This window comes from Vicugna pacos, chromosome 10 (assembly GCF_048564905.1).
Source record: "Vicugna pacos chromosome 10, VicPac4, whole genome shotgun sequence".
NCBI classification, from domain to species: Eukaryota; Metazoa; Chordata; class Mammalia; order Artiodactyla; family Camelidae; genus Vicugna; species Vicugna pacos.
Window position 1 is genome coordinate 75299062 of NC_132996.1, and position 15656 is coordinate 75314717.

At 59.0% G+C, this 15656-nt stretch overlaps 2 protein-coding genes across 7 annotated transcripts; one reads left to right on the top strand and one right to left on the bottom strand.

Annotated features, from left to right (window-relative positions):
• Positions 1-5166: 5166 nt before the first annotated feature.
• IFITM5 (interferon induced transmembrane protein 5) lies at positions 5167-6898 on the top strand. The gene is made up of 2 exons (XM_006219485.4): positions 5167-5435; positions 6142-6898. The coding sequence occupies exons 1-2, from the start codon at positions 5244-5246 to the stop codon at positions 6352-6354; spliced, it is 405 nt and encodes a 134-aa protein (XP_006219547.1). The 5' UTR covers positions 5167-5243; the 3' UTR covers positions 6355-6898.
• Positions 6899-8688: 1790 nt separating this feature from the next.
• PGGHG (protein-glucosylgalactosylhydroxylysine glucosidase) lies at positions 8689-15093 on the bottom strand. 6 transcript variants are annotated; one of them, XM_072970687.1, is made up of 14 exons: positions 14964-15093; positions 14239-14522; positions 13677-13887; positions 13166-13601; positions 12157-12276; positions 11638-11769; positions 11302-11413; positions 11027-11099; positions 10801-10937; positions 10529-10662; positions 10308-10403; positions 10137-10234; positions 9851-10062; positions 8689-9747 (listed from the first exon to the last, which is right to left on the bottom strand). In XM_072970687.1, the coding sequence occupies exons 2-14, from the start codon at positions 14495-14497 to the stop codon at positions 9692-9694; spliced, it is 2076 nt and encodes a 691-aa protein (XP_072826788.1). In that variant the 5' UTR covers positions 14498-14522; positions 14964-15093; the 3' UTR covers positions 8689-9691. The 6 variants fall into 6 exon arrangements, with proteins under 6 accessions (XP_072826788.1, XP_072826785.1, XP_072826786.1 ...); XM_072970684.1 differs by having other exon boundaries at positions 9851-10403; XM_072970685.1 differs by having other exon boundaries at positions 9851-10403; positions 14946-15065.
• Positions 15094-15656: the final 563 nt, after the last annotated feature.

Here is a 15656-nt window from a genome sequence, read left to right on the forward strand (position 1 = left end):
GGGGCCCAACCGAAGCCTGGGACACAGCCCTTCTTACACCCCACATCCATTTTCCTACATCATCTTGGTCTAGTGTCTCATGAAGTTTTCATGGATAATCTAAACATAATTATTGGTAATAAGTGAATTAAAGAGATAGAAATGGAGTAAGCCTTCAGGTGAACATTTTAAGAATAATTGTTTTATGATATGTCTAGTTAAAAGTAATTTCTCCAGATTTTTGGTAACTTGAAACTTAAGAATCTTCTTAACTTAAGTTAAATGATGAAAATTTATTGAATGTCTAGGTCATTTCCAAATAAAATACTGGAAGATTAACTACAGAAAGTTATTATGAAAGATATTAGTAAGTATATTTGGTGCCACTGAGACAGGATGGAAGGGGGCAGGGCACAGCCACTCAAGGAATGACAGCAATTTAACACCAAAATGGTAGGGGATTCACCTCCTCCTTGGCCTTGAGGATTAAGAGGTTTAACTTCTAGTAGACCTTGAGCTTCATTATACACTCATTGTAACAGCGTGATCGAATAACATGCCCGCAGGCGCCATGACAGCCCCAAGGCTAACCAACCGCAAAAGGCCAAAGCAATGGGCAGTGGCCCAGTCCCTGGGAACCCCAGCCCTTTCCCCTGGGCAGTTGGGTTGATCCCACCTGTGGGCGTGTGAAGCTACTGAGCCCATAAAAAGTGACACCACCACGCCTAGTGGCACCTAGTGCTCTCTCTCCCCTTCGGAGATGCCAGCACTCTGTCTACGGAGTGTGCACCTACTTTTACTTTAACCTGAGCACCCAATTCCCACACCTCTTTCCTTCCCTTTCTCTTGCCTTACACTCTATGCAGTGTGTGTCTCTCTAAATAAATCTACCTTTACTCAATGGTGGCTCACACTCGAATCCTTTCCTGTGTGAAGCCAAGGACCCACACTTGGTGGGGCACATACCAGGGGCTCAGCTGAGACCTGGGACTTGGCCCTCCTCACGCCCCACATCCGTTTTCCTGCATCACCACACTGAGGCATATTCTATAAGAAAGCACATGTCTGTTGAAATTATAAATAGTAAGTTTGCTGATCTACAGAGTGCTAATGTAAAAGAGTTCATAATTGCTTACTTCTTGATTTTCACTAGAAATTAAGGGTTTTTTTTTAAAGGTTAAGGATTGTAATTAAAATAGGTAATTAAAACTACTAAAATTAATGAGGAAGACATCTTTGCATGCAAGGAAAAAGAAGGTATAAAGAATGGAAATGCATTTTGTCAAAGGAAAAAGTAATTTTGTTCTAAAAAGAAGTTAAAATAGAAAGGGAAAGCAAAGGACAAAATACCAAGGTGAAACATTTCTGATCACTTTCAGACAACTGCCACTGAACTGGGGAAGACATGACAGAATTTTGATGGGGAACCTGATGGCTACATAAACCTGGTAACAGAAGGTCAAGATCCAGAAGAATTAGTACACAGGGATGAAGGGCAACTGTTACGACTTTTTGTCTGAAATATTGGTTTTTAATGTTTGTTTTTCAGATCTAAGGAAGACTTTCTCCTTAAGGTTACCATGACTTACAGCAATTTGATAAATTATACCTTTGCAAGCAGAATTGAGTCATTTATCTTTTCTCTCCACCTGATCCCTCCAGAGTTTGGAAACTCCTAGTGAGTGTTCTTACCTTCCTGGCAATATAGTTATTTTTGGAAGTTCAATGAGAATCTCTTCTCCCTATAACAAGACACAATTGGAAGCATAAGTTATATTAACCTGGCTTTGAAATGTCATATTTGAGAATATGCATAAAATCAGGTATGACCAGACAGCTTTAAAGAACAAAGGTGAACATTATGGAGCCTGAAGCTTCTTGGAAAAACAACCTGATACCTTGTTTACTGGGTTCCAAGCAGCTTTACCAGGTGAATAAGGAAGGTCACCTCCTGGCAGGTGCAGAAATCTCAATATATTTTGGGGACTTTGAGAAGAGTGGAATCCACCCAAATCTGTAGGGATTGCAGGCAGAATCTGATGGCAAGTCCTTGGTGTGACTTTCCTGGCCTTGGGAGGCCTTTTAAAGTTCAATCTGAGACTCCTTATAAAAAGTTCCATCAACTAACTGCTGAACAACAATTGATAAAAGAGTAGAACCTACCAAAAACAAAGAGCTTCTACATCTAAAGACATAAAGAAAGAACCGAAATGGGAGAGTGGGGGGGGGGCGCACTTGTAATGTAATCAAACCCCATACCTCCTGGGTGGGTGACCCGCTGCTGGAGAATAAGTATATTGTGGTGGTTCTTCCACAAGAGTGAGGGTTCTGAGCCCCACACAGGCTCTCCAGCCCAGGGGCTGGTCACCAGGAAGAGGAGCCCCCAGAGCATCTGACTGTGATGGCCACTGGGACTTAACTGCAGTAGCTCCACAGGTCTGGGGAAACAGAGACTTCACTTTGAAAGGTCATACACAAAATCTCATGTGCACTGGGACCAAAGGTAAAGTAATGACTTCAAAAAACACCCAGGAATAAACCTACCTAAGGAGGCAAATGACCTGTACTCTGAAAACTAAGACACTGATGAAAGAAACTGAAGATGTGACAAACAGACTGCAGGATATACTGTGTTCTTGGACTGGAATAATCAATACTGTTAAAATGGCCATACTACCCAAGGCAGTATACAGTTTCAACGTAATTCCTATCAAATTGCCGTGACATTTCGTGCAGAACTAGAACAAAAAATTGTTAAATTTGTATGGAAATCACAAAAGACCCCATAAAGCCAAAACACTCTTGACAAAGAAGAATGGAGCTGGGGACTCAGGCTCCCTGACTTCAGACTATAGTACAAAGCCACAGTGATCAAAACAGTATGGTATCGACACAAAAACGGACATGAAGATCAGTGGAACAGGATGGTGGCTGAGGGTGAGGAGTATGCAGACTGGACCCTGGAGGAGAGTTGCTGAGAGTCAGCTTGGCCCTGGGACCGGCTGCAGTAGCAGAAGCCAGACCGTCCCACTCACTTAGGAAGAGGAACCTCCTCGAGGGGCTGCTCACAAACCTTCTCAAGGAGGCTCACGGGGGCAGCTTAAGGGGCAGGCTGCGCATTCACACCCACCTTCAGGAAGGAAGGACTCACTCTCCCAGCTGCTGGGAGAGTGGGCAGCTGTCTTGGGGACTGGATCTGCTGAAGAAAATGGTGTCACTTAAGGTCATATCTCCTTTGAGGGGCAATGTGTGACCAACATGGATGACTTGCGCTGCTCTAGATGTCTCTGGAGGGTCCTCCAAGCTCCAGAGCTCCTGAGGGCTCAGCTCAGGCATTTGCTGGGCCTCAGTGCAGCTCAGCGTTTCTGCTCCCATCCCGTTCCTTCCCCACCTCAGCACTTGACAGGGAGAGCCTCCTCTTAAAGTCCTACTGCCGAGTCTCCTTCTCAGAGTCCAGGAGCGTGGCCTGGAGCAACCCTGCAGGCCCTCGTTAGCCATCCCGATGACTTTGGCTGTCACCGGACTGAGGTGGGGCCCTAGAGGGGTGGGAGGCACCACCTGTTTTCTGTTGCACGGGGATCACTCTGGCTGTAGTATTGAGAATGCCCAGCAGGGGGCTGCTCTAATCCAGGAGGCGGCCAGGGTGGCTGAGGCTCAGAAGTCACAGTGTGGGTGGTGAGACTCTGCGCGCTCTGGAAGGTGGGACCACATGGATTCAGAGTGAGTGGTGGGAGGGGCAGGGGGAACTAATGCTTTTGGCCTGAGCCATTGGATGGGTGGATCCACCACCACCTTTGCTGGGAGAGACTGTGCAGAGGATGTGCAGTGGGCTGACGTGTTCCCCCAAGTTTGTATGTTGAAAAAAACCCTAATGAGATGGTGTCAGCAGGCAGACCACTGGAAGGCAATTAGGTCACAAGAGTGGATCCCAGGACCCCAGGGAGGAACAGTGAGAAGTCGGCCATCTGCAACCAGGAAGAGGCCTCACCAGAACCCGTCCAGCGGGCACCGTGACCTCCGACCTCCAGCCTCCAGCCTCCAGAAGCCTAAGAAACGAATTCCTATTACTTGCGAGCACTGGCCTGTGGTACTCTGTTACAGCTCCCCAGCTGAGTAAGACGGGAGGTCTGGGGGCCTGAGGTCTCCTGTTGAGGAGTTAGAGCTCCCTTCCGTGGAGCAGCCACTTGGGTGTGTGAGTCTGGGGCTCCGGAGTGAAGTCTGGCCCTTCGACATAAATGTGAGTCATGGGCGCACAGCCCCATTTATAGCCAGGAGGCTGCTGGGCCCCCAGAGGGAGGTGAGGCCCGAGCGCAGCTGTACGCTCATCCCCCTAGCAGTCCTGGGTGGGGGAGGGGGGTAACCAGCCAAGGAGCCTGAGAAGCGGCAGCTGCCTGCCCTGGAGGGAGGGGCAGGCGCAGGGCACACCCTGCAGAGCTCATGACTGGGGTCTGCCGGGGCTCCTCCCACTGACCCTTAACAGGCTTCACCCCGGCTTCCTCTCTTCCCTACTGGTTTCTCCCTAGCTCTGTCCCTCTCCACCAGGCTGTGGCCCGGCTCCTCCCACTGGCATGCCAGCAGCAACTTTTGTATCCCCAGGGCTGGGCACTGCGACCAGAAGGTGCTGCGGGCAGTTCTGGGGATAGAGGGGCAGTGTGTTCAGCAGCCCTGGTCCTGAGGAGCTCCGCCTAGCCCAAGCCTGGGGGCTCCAGCCCTTCCCTGAGCAAGGCAGGGTCGCACCCACCCGGCCCCAAGCTGGTGACCTCCACCTCCTTTTGGCCATGGGGCAGGGGTGGGGGGCTCTGGTGGGCAGACTGCCGCCACTGCCTGCTGCCGCCAGCAGCCGTGGATGGGGACGTGAAGGGGGGCTCTGGCAGGCCTCCCTGGCCCCTGCTTGCCCCGCCTTGGCAGCCTTGGATGGGGGCTCCCTGGGCTGGACCACCCTGACAGGAGGGGCTCTGGGGCTCTGCACCGCACCCCCAGCCTCTCTGAGGGTAGTGTTTTTCTGCGGGGACCAGGGGTTCTCTTCGGGGGCGGGAGGGCTCTCCGCGGGATGGTGAAGGCAGGGGGGCTCGCGCAGGCGGGGCGGTGGGGCGGGTGGAGATGGGCAGGGACGGGCGGGGATGACCACTCGGCTCCGGGCTGTCATTTGTCGTTATATTTAGCAGCAGGGCTGGTCGGCTGGGGCGGTGGTGGGGGCTATAAGCGGCTGGGGCGCCCACCCTCAAAGCAAGAGTCTGAGTGAAGAGGAGACGGCGCTGGAACCTATGGACACGTCGTACCCCCGCGAGGACCCCCGGGCTCCGATGCCCCGCAAGGCTGACGGCGCCCTCCACACGGCCCTCACCCTGGGGGCACCGGGACCCCCACCTCGAGACCACTTGATCTGGTCCGTGTTCAGCACCCTCTACCTGAACCTGTGCTGCCTCGGCTTCCTGGCGCTGGCCTACTCCATCAAGGTGGGCTGTGTGTCAAGGGGGGGCTCAAGAGCGTTTCATGGGGAGCAGCTTGTCACGGTGGGATGCAGGAGGGCTCTCCATGGGGAACTGCCTATGAGGGGTCCGCTCTGTCAGCATGGAGGTTGGTGGCGGTCCTTCCCCTCATGCAGGCGTCTCCACCGAGGCGAGTGCCGCTCCTGAAAACGAAGATGGGTCTGGTCCTTGGCGGGGGGGTGGTCTAGTCTGTCCCGAAGAGCCCAGGGTTAATGGGGGCTTACCCAAGGGGATCTCTTCCACCAAATGGGGGCTTTTCTCATGAGGGGGGCTCCTGTGAACAAAGCCCCCTGGCTTCGGCTCCTCTGGGAGGGGTCTCAGCCCCCCAGAGGACTCCCCACCCCCAGAGGTCCTTGGAGACTGATGCTGGCCTGGGATAGCCACTGGGCCTATAGCTGGGGTGGGAGGATGCAGAGGCCCCTTCCAGCTCCAAGTTCGGCTGCGGCCCCCTTAACCCCCACACCCCGGGGCACCAAGCTCATGTGTCCGGTTGGAGGCAGTGAAGGGAGTGGGTCAGCCCAGGTAATATCCCCTCAGGCCACACCTCTCCAGCCCGATTTTAGGTCCAGCACGGGTCCTCCAAGGTGTGGATCTAGTGGCTGCCTGGGGTGGGGGTGGCAGGGCCCCCGGCCCCAAGCATGTGTAGTGACCTGGCCGTGCTGCTGGTCTGCAGGCCCGAGACCAGAAGATGGCTGGAGACCTCGAGGCAGCCCGGCGTTTTGGCTCCAAAGCCAAGTGCTACAACATCCTGGCCACTATGTGGGCATTGGTGCCGCCTCTGCTGCTCCTGGCGCTGGTGGTGACGGGCGCCCTGCACCTGTCCCGGCTGGCCAAGGGCTCTGCCGCCTTCTTCAGCACCAAGTTCGACGACTCAGATTATGACTGACAGGCTGGGCCCTGTCCCCGTCCTGACCCAGGGACCCTGGCCCCAGAGCACTGCCCCAGGCGCTCCACCCTAATCCCCTGGAACCCCAGCTCTCCTACAGGCTTAAGGCTCACCACCAGCCCCACTCTGGGCACCTAACACTGACCTTGAAGACCCTCCTTTTGGACCCAAGGGGTCTTGCTCTGACCTTGATGCTCCCTAGTTCCCTCCCTCCGCACTCACCAGGCTTAGCTTTGGCTTCACAATTAAAAGTGCCTGGCTCTAGAAAGTGCCTTCTGGGACCCATTCCTGGCTCGGTGGGGGGAGTGTCTTCCTGAGGGAGCTTCCTAGGGACCACCGCAGCCGAATCCCCCTGGACTGCCCCCAGCATGGATGGTGGGACGTCCTGTCCTGCAGCTTGGCCGTGCCCTGACTATTCCCTTCACTCAGCTGGTCCTGTGGCTTCTGGGTGGAGGTGCCTGAGTATTTTAGAATGAAGTTTGGAAACTCAAGCTTTTGATCTCTGTAGTGCTGTGGTTTAGGGGCCTGCCGCCTTCCAGAATGTTTAGTGGCCTGTCTTCCAGAATGTGTGTGCCCATCCCCAAGTCAGTGCACGTGCGTGCATGTTAAGCAGGAGTCCTGGCTGGCGAGGGACTTGTCCTTGTCCTGTGTGTTCCTGTCTGGGTGGGCCTGTGCTGGCCTTCTTTGGGTCACTCTGTCCTCATGACCCCTGCATCCGTTTAATTCTGGTAAATCTCCATCCTGGCAGTGGGACCCCTCCTTCCTGGATCATTGGGGCTGGACAGAGTCCCACTGTCATCCGTGCACACATATATCCTACACACACACACACACACACACACAACTGTGCAGAGAGGGAGAAATTTGGGGGTGAGGACATTTTCTGAGTGTCCTGGGTGCGAGGTGCATGTCCTCATATCAATTCATCTTCCTTGTGCACCCCCCACCCCAGGCCCAGCAGTCTGGCAGAGGGGGCGTTGCTAAACACACGCGCACACCCTGTGTGGCTGGGGCTGAGGCCAATGACAGGGCAGGCTAATTGCAGGGACCTTAACCACAGGGTGGTGCAGGGCTTTGAGCACTCCACCCATGGTCCCTTCCCTCCCCAGGGAGCCCCCTTTGCCTGCCCACCCTGCCTGGGCTGGGGGTGTGGGTCTCTGTCTAGCTGATGTAATTGGAGCCCCCTGAGTAGCCCCCCTTCTCTGACAGCCAACAGTGTGCCCTCAGAGATGGGTCCCGGCTGCTTGGTGCTGCTCGAGCCAGCCCAAGGCAGAGGTTGTGCTGGCAGGGGCCTAGGGTGGAGATGGCACTGGCCCATGCTGGCGCCAGTCCCAGGTTGAGCCAGGGACAAGGCCAGTGCTTGGACCAGGAAGGAGACAGTGTTCCAACACTAAGCTCCAGGTTTGACCCAGGAAGGTACCAGCTCATGCTGGACAGAGTCTGGGTGCAGGGGTCAGCCTGTGCATGGCCGGGTACGTGTCTCCAAGCATGGTGGTCTGCCAGTGCCCGTGTTTGGTGAAGGGAGCAGAGATTATCCAGCCTGTGCCCAGGTGCTGAGGACAGAGAATATGCAGTCAAATCAGACGCAGGGGAAGGTCACCAGCAACCCTTCCTGCCTCAGGCTATCTCCTGGGCAGGTCGTGGGACCCTGATCAAGTTTAAGCAGTTGGCTGCCATGGGCTACACACTGTCACCCTGTCAGGCCCCTCAGAGGGCTGCCCCACTTCACGTGCAGGTGGACGCATATACACGGCACCCACACAGCAAGTATCAGGTCACATCGGTCCCAGGGGTGAAGGGCCACACACCACCCCCACCCGATGCCTCTGCACACATGTGGCTCCAGGACTGCAAGGTGAGCGTTCGCTCCAAGGGGACGGTCACTGGCCACCGCGCTTGGCTTTAACAGACCCATCTGGGCCTCTGCTGCACTGCTGGAGGCTAAGGGAGAGCCCATGGGCGCCCCAGCAGGGCACAGGCACTATTCCGAGGACACTAGCCTGCACATTGGCCAGTGAGCTGCCTGGAGGCCACAGTCCCTGCAGTGGCACGGAGGCAGCCCTGTGAGGCCGGGCCTCCGCCCACCCTCCTCACCCTCTCCATTGTGGGGCTTGGTCCCTCCAGCTTGTCTGCCTGGTGGCTGCTTCTTGGAGACCCGGGGCTAACTCTCTGAGAACAGCCAGGATGAAGGAGGGTGGAAACGCAGATGTGACGTCTCTACATGGGCAAGGTTCTGTGGTTCTGGCCCGAGAGGAAGGGAAACTGCCTCCGGTTCAAATCCTCCCTTTCAGGAGGGAGCCCAGCAGCGCCTCACAGCAGACAAAGCTTGCCCAGCACTGAACTTTAATTCCTCAGGCAGATCTGGTGCCTCGTGACGGCCTTCACCAAGATTTCAGGGCAGGCGCCACCTGACCTCATCCTCGGGAGACCCCAGAGAGCGCAAGTCTGATGTGCGAAGGCCCCGGGGGGAGGGTGGGCAGAGCCTCGCTGAGGGCAGCCTGCACAGGTCGTGGCCTTGAACTCACACACAGCTGGCCCAAGCCCTTCTGGCCGGTCAGAGGGAAATGCAGGATCCTGCTGGGTGTCCCACTCCGTCCCTTGCTGGCTGAGGGCAGGCATGTGACAGAGGCAGCCACTCGACCGAAGGGGCCCAGAGGCAAGAGGAGCCAGGACGGAGGACACTGAGGCCCCACAACAGCCCAGGGCACCTGGACCCAGCCACGCCTGCTGCTGCTGCGTGACACAGAAGGCCCTTGGCGGCAAAGCTGCGACTCAGGGTCCTGAGTGAGCCCACAGGAGACTGCGTCTTCCCCGACACCCCTCCTCCCTGCCGTCCACATCTGCCTGCACCTGCCTCTGTCTTCTCTGCAGAACTGTTGGTCACCCCCCGCCTCACCCTGTGGCGTCTAGGGAAGGGGCGCCAAGGGAGGGCAGGTGCAGGCGTCAGCCCGGAGGGGCAGGAGCAGACGTGGCTGCAGGGGTTTAGGCTGGGGGAGGGGCGCCCAGGCTAGAGGCAGCGTCTTGAACTTAGGCCAAAGAATCCAGACTTTCCCTGGAACCTGTGAGTCTGGTTGCCAGGTGGAGGGTGGAAGTGGGTGGCAGGCCAGGAGGGCGTCGAGGACAGGGGCGCAGCCGGCTGGGGGCACCTCCAGAGGGAGTGGCCAGAAGGGTTAGGGTTAGCCAAGAGCCCTGGCCGTCTGGGGGCAGGGGCAGGTCAGGGCCGGAGGAGGGACTCTGTGGGGCTGGAGGGGGCCTTGTGGGCTCTGGGGCAGGTGTCTCATGTCGTCCAAAAATCCTCCCAGGAAACTGTTGGAGCAGAACCTGCTGCCCCTGCTTCCTACAGGCATGACCTCTGTATCCGGCCAGCTGAGCAGGGAAAGGAGATCTTGTGTCCTGCAGGGAGAGTGGGCGTTGTGGAGTGAGGGCACACACTGGGGGGCTACCTTGGGGGTCACACGCCCTGGACCCCTGAGTGGGTCTGGGAGTGGCTGCCTACCTGGGGGCAGGGGGAGCCGAGCCTGTGATGGCCAGAGCTCAGCCTCCAGTGGAGGGGCCCATGGACCTGACCGGGCCATGACCTCGACTGTCACAGAGCCCTCGGAGAAGGAAAAGTCAAGCTTGCTCCCCTGGTAGGAGATGCCAGCGACATACACTCCTGAGACTCCCGCAGGACACGTGGGGTCGAAGGCCAGACCAGCCTGGGTGATCCTGGGGGAGGGGAAGCTTCTGTGCAGAGAGCAGGTGGCGGCAGACGATTGCCCTCCGCTGGCCACTGCACTCACCTGAACCCCGTGAACCCAAACAGTGCCGCTTGCAGGAAGCCCCCCATGCCCGTTAAGAAGTTCACGGCCCCCGACCCGTCTGCATTCTCCGTCCACACCTGCAGGGGGCAAGGCAGTCATACAAGAGGAAGGCGCGGTCAGTGTGCAGGTTGAGGCTGGGGCCAGGCTGACCTTGAAGGGCTCCGAGATGTTGGGAAAGCTCTTCTCCAGGAGGTCCCATGCCCGCCTGGCGTCCTTCAGCTCCAACCAGCCCACAGCAAACATGCTCTGGGGTCAGAGGTCAGAGGACATGATGGGGTGAGGCCCACTGCGTGGGGAGGTAAGACCAAGGCCAGTGGGGCAGGGCTGGGGCCGCGTGAAGACCACCACCCATCACCCCTCAGTCTCCTTACCCAGGTCATGGCCGGGCCCTGGGGGGATGTCACAGGCTCATAGAACTCCAGGTTTTTCTTGCGAACCTGAGGACTTAGGGGGAAGGGGACAGGGTACCCCAGCAGCACGACATCTGCCTGCTTCACCTCTTCTCCTGGGGGTGAGGGGACAGGTGCTGCAGGTGGGGTGGGGGGAGGGTGGGGACAACTCTATCGGGAAGGGGGCATCCAGGGTGGAAACGAGGTCCTGTGGGAGGGGAGAGGGGACGTGAAGGAGCTCGGAGTCCACTCACCAGGCTGGTACCCATCAAACTCAGGGTGGAAGTTCAGCTTCGGGTCAAAGGGCACCTTGATCTTATCAGCCACCACCAACCACTGGTCGGGAATGGGCCGACCCAGGTCCTGGGCCAGAGCAGCAGCAAAGTGCAGGCTAGGAGCAGAAAGGGGACAGGGGGCTGCAGCCCCGGCACTCCTGCTGGCCCGCTGCAGGGTAGAGGCTGGGGGACTCCTGGGTCTGACCTGTTCTGGACCAGGACGTTGGTGTACACGGAGTTGTCAACTCCTGAATGATACTCATCAGGCGGCATGACTCCTGGGCACACAGTGCAGGACGATGTTTAGTGCAGGGTCTCACGGCCCGGCTCCTGGTGCCGGCAGCCAGCATGGGGCTGGCAACACCAGGTGCCAGAAATCACTCTCCCGCCCCGCCCCATGACCCTCCACTCTCCTGCCGCTTTCCCCTCCATCATCCACGTGCCTCCTGCCCCGACCTTCCACCTTCCTCACGCTCTTACCCTTCAGGTGGTACTTCTCGTCACCAGGGTTCCACTCAACACGGCTGCACCAAAACTGAGCCACGGCACTGACCACATCCCAGCCACCAGCCTCTCGGAAGAGCTGCAGGTCCTGGGGAGCAGGAGAGGGTGGGCCAGAAGCCACAGGACCTATGGTTCTAGCTCCCACTGGTCACTGCATTTCTTGCCAACACCCACCCTCTGAGTGCCCGGAAATGAACACCCAGCTCCGAGACACTCCAAGGGACTGGCCCCAGACAGGAAGTCAGGACAGCGTGGGAGGGTGTGGCCCCGCTGGGTGGGAGGTCACACCCGGTGGGCACAGTGACCCCTCACCTGGGTGGCGTGGTAGTACAGCTGGAAGGCCAGCACCACGGCCCCATTGATGTGGAGCTCCTGGGTCCCATAAATGGCCTCGGGGCACACCTCCAGGCCAGAGCCTGCGCTCTCCCAGGCAAACTTGGCTCCCTGCGGGGTTAGGGGGATGGAGCAGACTTGATGCTGTTCTCAGGGCCAGGGGTTAGCTGGCCCATTTCCTGATGCTGTCAGCCTTCAGCCATGGAGGGCAGACAGAGGTGGGGGACCCACCTGTCCTGGGTGCCCTTGTGGGGCCTGCTGCTCTGAGTCCCCACCATGGGCCAGGTGGCTTCTGCCTAGTTTCCACTGCGTGCTTGCCCTAGGGCAGGGCCCTGAGTGGACCCCAGCCGGGTCCCAGTCAGGCTGTTCTTCCCACACGTGCATACAGGCTGGGGAATGTTGCTAAGCCCACCCGCAGAGGGGTCCGGGGGGAGGGATGTAGGCTTGGGAGGGCCATGGGAGGGGGCCCCATAGGCTGGGTGCCCAGGTCCCCCTTACCTGGAAGCCCAGGTCCCGGGCATTGTCCAGGGCCCCGCCCAGTGTCCGGATGCGGTACTCCAGGAGAGCCCTGGCAGCCTCGGGGTGGAACATCAGGATATTGGGGAGCATCCAGAGGTCCTGCGAGCACAGCAGAGGAGTCCTTGGAGTGGAGCTCTCACCCCTCTCCCCCACCTTCCCTGGGGGCTCAGAGCAACCCCTGCTCTCACTGCCTCCTTGGCAGCCCCTCTTCCACTGCCAACTCGGGTCTGTTCTGGACCCTCCACCTGCCAACCACAAGGCCCCATCTGCAGCCCAGTTGCTCCTCTGGCCTGGTCCCCAGCCCAGCACTTCGTGTCCCCAACTGGCATCTGGGCTGGCCTGGGGCCAGGATCTGGGCGTGGGCAGCCTGGGGAGGGGAGTGGGGTGGGGGGCTACTCTGTTGTTCACTGGCTGCCTGACGAGAGGGAACGACTCAGCTTCTCTGAGCCTCACCTGTAAAGGGAGCCCCAGCACCAGCTCCTCTGGCACCAGGTGGCGTGGGAGCAGCACTCTGGACTCTCCCAAGCCCAGTGGTCACCCAATCCCTGCTGCCTCTGGGCCCCCCTCCTGTCTCAGGCCTCACCTTCCTCCACCCTCCCTCCACTCGGCAGCCACAGCTCTCTCCAGAACACACCTCTGTCCCTGTCCTTCCCCAGGGAAAGTGTCCGTGGCCTCCTCAGCCCCTCTACGGCTGCTCTCCTGCCTCGGTGAGGGCACCCCTTGCCCTGGCCGGGTTCCATACACCCGCTTAGCTCTGGGCCTTTGTACCTTCTGGTCCCCTGGCCCGAACCACTCCTTTCCACCAAATGCCTACACATCCTTCAACTGAGACACTGCCTCCTCCAGGAAGCCTTCCCTCTGCCAGCCACAGCCCCTGTCCCAGGCAGGGAGAGGCAGCAGCAGTGCCCTGTCCTTAGCCACAGGACTCTCCTCATCTGTGTGCTGCTGGCCCTGCTGCAGGTGCGTGTCAGGGGTGAAGCGTGCGCACCTGGTCCCAGAAGACGTGGCCCCAGTAGCATTCCTCGTGGCTCCCGTTGGAGAGGCCCCCAGGGCTGAGGCCATGGCAGACATAATGCGGGGCACCAGGCTGGGGCAGGGCACTGAGCAGGTAGTAGAGGGCCCCACGCAGGGCCTGGCGCAGGGGCAGGGGCCCCACCACGTCCAGCCCACAGTCTGCCCAGAGCTGAGCCCAGGCCTGGGCATGGGCTGTGTAAAGAGTGCCCCGGGCCTGCAGGTGCAAGGCGTCGGCGAGGCAGGCCTGGGCCTCTGCTTGGCTGCCGCCCACCACCGTCAGGAACTCCCATGTCCCCACATCCTCCCCTTCCCTAAGAGTCAAGGCTGGGGGCACTGGCGACCACAGCATGTGCACCTCCTGCTGTGACCCCCCAGGCTGCTCGGACGTGAGCGTGCGGCCATACGCGTACCTGCAAGAGCACGGCTGTGTCTCAGGGACAGGCTCCCTCCTCCAGCCGCCCGGCCTGCCCTGGCCCCCTCCTCACCGGGCTCCCTGGAAGTCGGGACCCAGATGCAGGTCCAGGTCCGGACTTTCTGGGGAGAAGGCTGACTGCAGCAGCACTGTGACGGGCCAACTTCCTGCAGCCAAGCGGGTGATGGACACACTGAAGGCCAGGACGTGAGGCAGTGTGCGGTGGGCATAGATGCGCTGAGAGGCCCGGAAGCGGGGGCCCTCCAGGGTGTGCAGAAAGGAGCCTGGGGAGGACACAGCAACTTGCACACCCCACTTTGGGCCACTGAGGACAGTTTCAGAGCTGCTGGCCTTTCTGGGCTGGGACTGGAGTCCGTCTCTCCCCTAGTAAGGTATCTCTACCTCCAAGCCCCAGCTGCCTTGTCTGGGAAGTTACAGCTGCATAGGGGACCCCAGGCTCAGGCCAGTCCAGGAGGCGCACTGGGCTGAAGGCCTCACAAAGTGGCCTCTCAGGGCCTCCTTTTCTTTGGGAGTCGGCCATCCTGAGTGAGGAGGTACCAGCACAGGACCTCTGTCAGTTCTCCACTCCCTGGGACAACGGTGGGGGCTGTGGGGGCAGGACAGGCAGTGGATACCTGTGTTAGTGTCCAGGGTAAAGGTCTTGGTCAGCTGCTCTCCTGTCCCTGCAGGGACCTCCAGCTTGACATTGAGGGGACTGGGCAGAATGGCCCGGTGCGTGTCCCCACAAGCCCCATTGTACACGCCGCTCACATGCAGTGTATCATGATACACGCGTGTGCCTAAGTATGCATTGGTCACGGTGGCCAAGAGCCGGGGGTCACTGGGCAGAGAATGGGCAGAGAATATGGTGGGGTCCTCGCCGGCATCCTCCATGGAAAGGCTTGCACAGTGGAGTGGCCTGGAAAGGGGGGAGTCAGAGGCCTCTCAATGGCAGGGACTTCCTCTCCTGACTGTAAACCCTAAGACCTGCCTTGGAACTTGGCTGACGCCCCCACAGATGGTGGGGGGGCTGCAGGCCCACCTGGGAAGCCCTGATTTTCCAGACTTCCCACTCTTAAGCCACCCCAGGAAACACCCTGAATCTTCAGGGGTGCTCAACAACCCCCCCCCAATATTGATCTCCAGGGACCCAACTGAGACCACAGACTCCCACTTTAGGACCTCAATCCTAACCCTTCCAGCTCTCTCCAAGCCCCACAACCACGAATGGGTCTTGCTGGCCGGGAAGCGAGGAGGCCTCGGCCAGGCTGGGCCCGGGTAGGTTGTGTGCAGGAGCTCGGGGAGGCAGGCTGCCGATGGCAGGCAGGGCTCTGGGGCTCACCGCAGGCCTGCCGTGTACCTTGGCTCCAGCTGGGTCGGTGCCGCCCCTCTGGGACCGTAGAGAGAAGTTGCCGCGGGGTTGAGTCTCCCGGAAGGCCGCGCGGTCCCCGCCCCAGGGCGGCGCAGGGCGGGTGGGACGGCGATCCCCACCTCCGGGGCGGGGCCCGGCGGGCTGCGCAGCCTCCACCGTCCCTTCTGCCCGACCGGCGGACCAGTGCGCAGGTCGGACTCGCGGGAACTTGTGCCAGGAGCCTGCTGGAACTTTGACCTGAGATTTCTCCAAGGGTGGATCTGAGAGGAACCGGGGCCTTCAGCTGAGGTGGCCCCTCTCCTGTCTCGGGCTCTTGCCTCTTTCCCTGAGCTTCCCCCCTCCCCCAAGGGTGACACTGGCTGTCCTCACCCTTCCTGCCTTAGTCCCAGTCTCACTTTCCGGCTCTCCCCAGCCTCTCCTCTCACGCTCCGTCTCCCTACTTGCCCCCCCACCCCACCCCCTGGAGGTCACAGGCCCTGGGCTATCTCAGCTTTGTGTAACCCTGGCCTGACCCAAATGACTGTACTCTGACCACACAGTGCCCCAGCCAGAGGCACTCAGATTTAACCCATCCCCTAAACTGCTCTTCCCGTGGCCTCCCTAGCCCAGGTGATGGTGACTTCACCTGTCCAGCTGCACAGCCCCCTCTGTCCCCACACCCACATCCATCCTCGAGTCCTG

What these genes read in the sequence shown, in the direction of transcription:
- IFITM5 (XM_006219485.4), top strand. Translation starts at nt 5,244, where the DNA reads ATGGACACGTCGTACCCCCGCGAGGACCCCCGGGCTCCGATGCCCCGC. An exon ending in CGCTGGCCTACTCCATCAAG is followed by an intron (nt 5,436 to 6,141) that starts GTGGGCTGTGTG and finishes GCTGGTCTGCAG; the next exon opens with GCCCGAGACCAGAAGATGGC.
- PGGHG (XM_072970684.1), bottom strand. Translation starts at nt 14,497, where the DNA reads ATGGAGGATGCCGGCGAGGACCCCACCATATTCTCTGCCCATTCTCTG. An exon ending in AGGGCCCGGCCATGACCTGG is followed by an intron (nt 10,404 to 10,528) that starts GTAAGGAGACTG and finishes CTCTGACCCCAG; the next exon opens with AGCATGTTTGCTGTGGGCTG. An exon ending in TCGGCTCCCCCTGCCCCCAG is followed by an intron (nt 9,748 to 9,850) that starts GTAGGCAGCCAC and finishes CTCTCCCTGCAG; the next exon opens with GACACAAGATCTCCTTTCCC.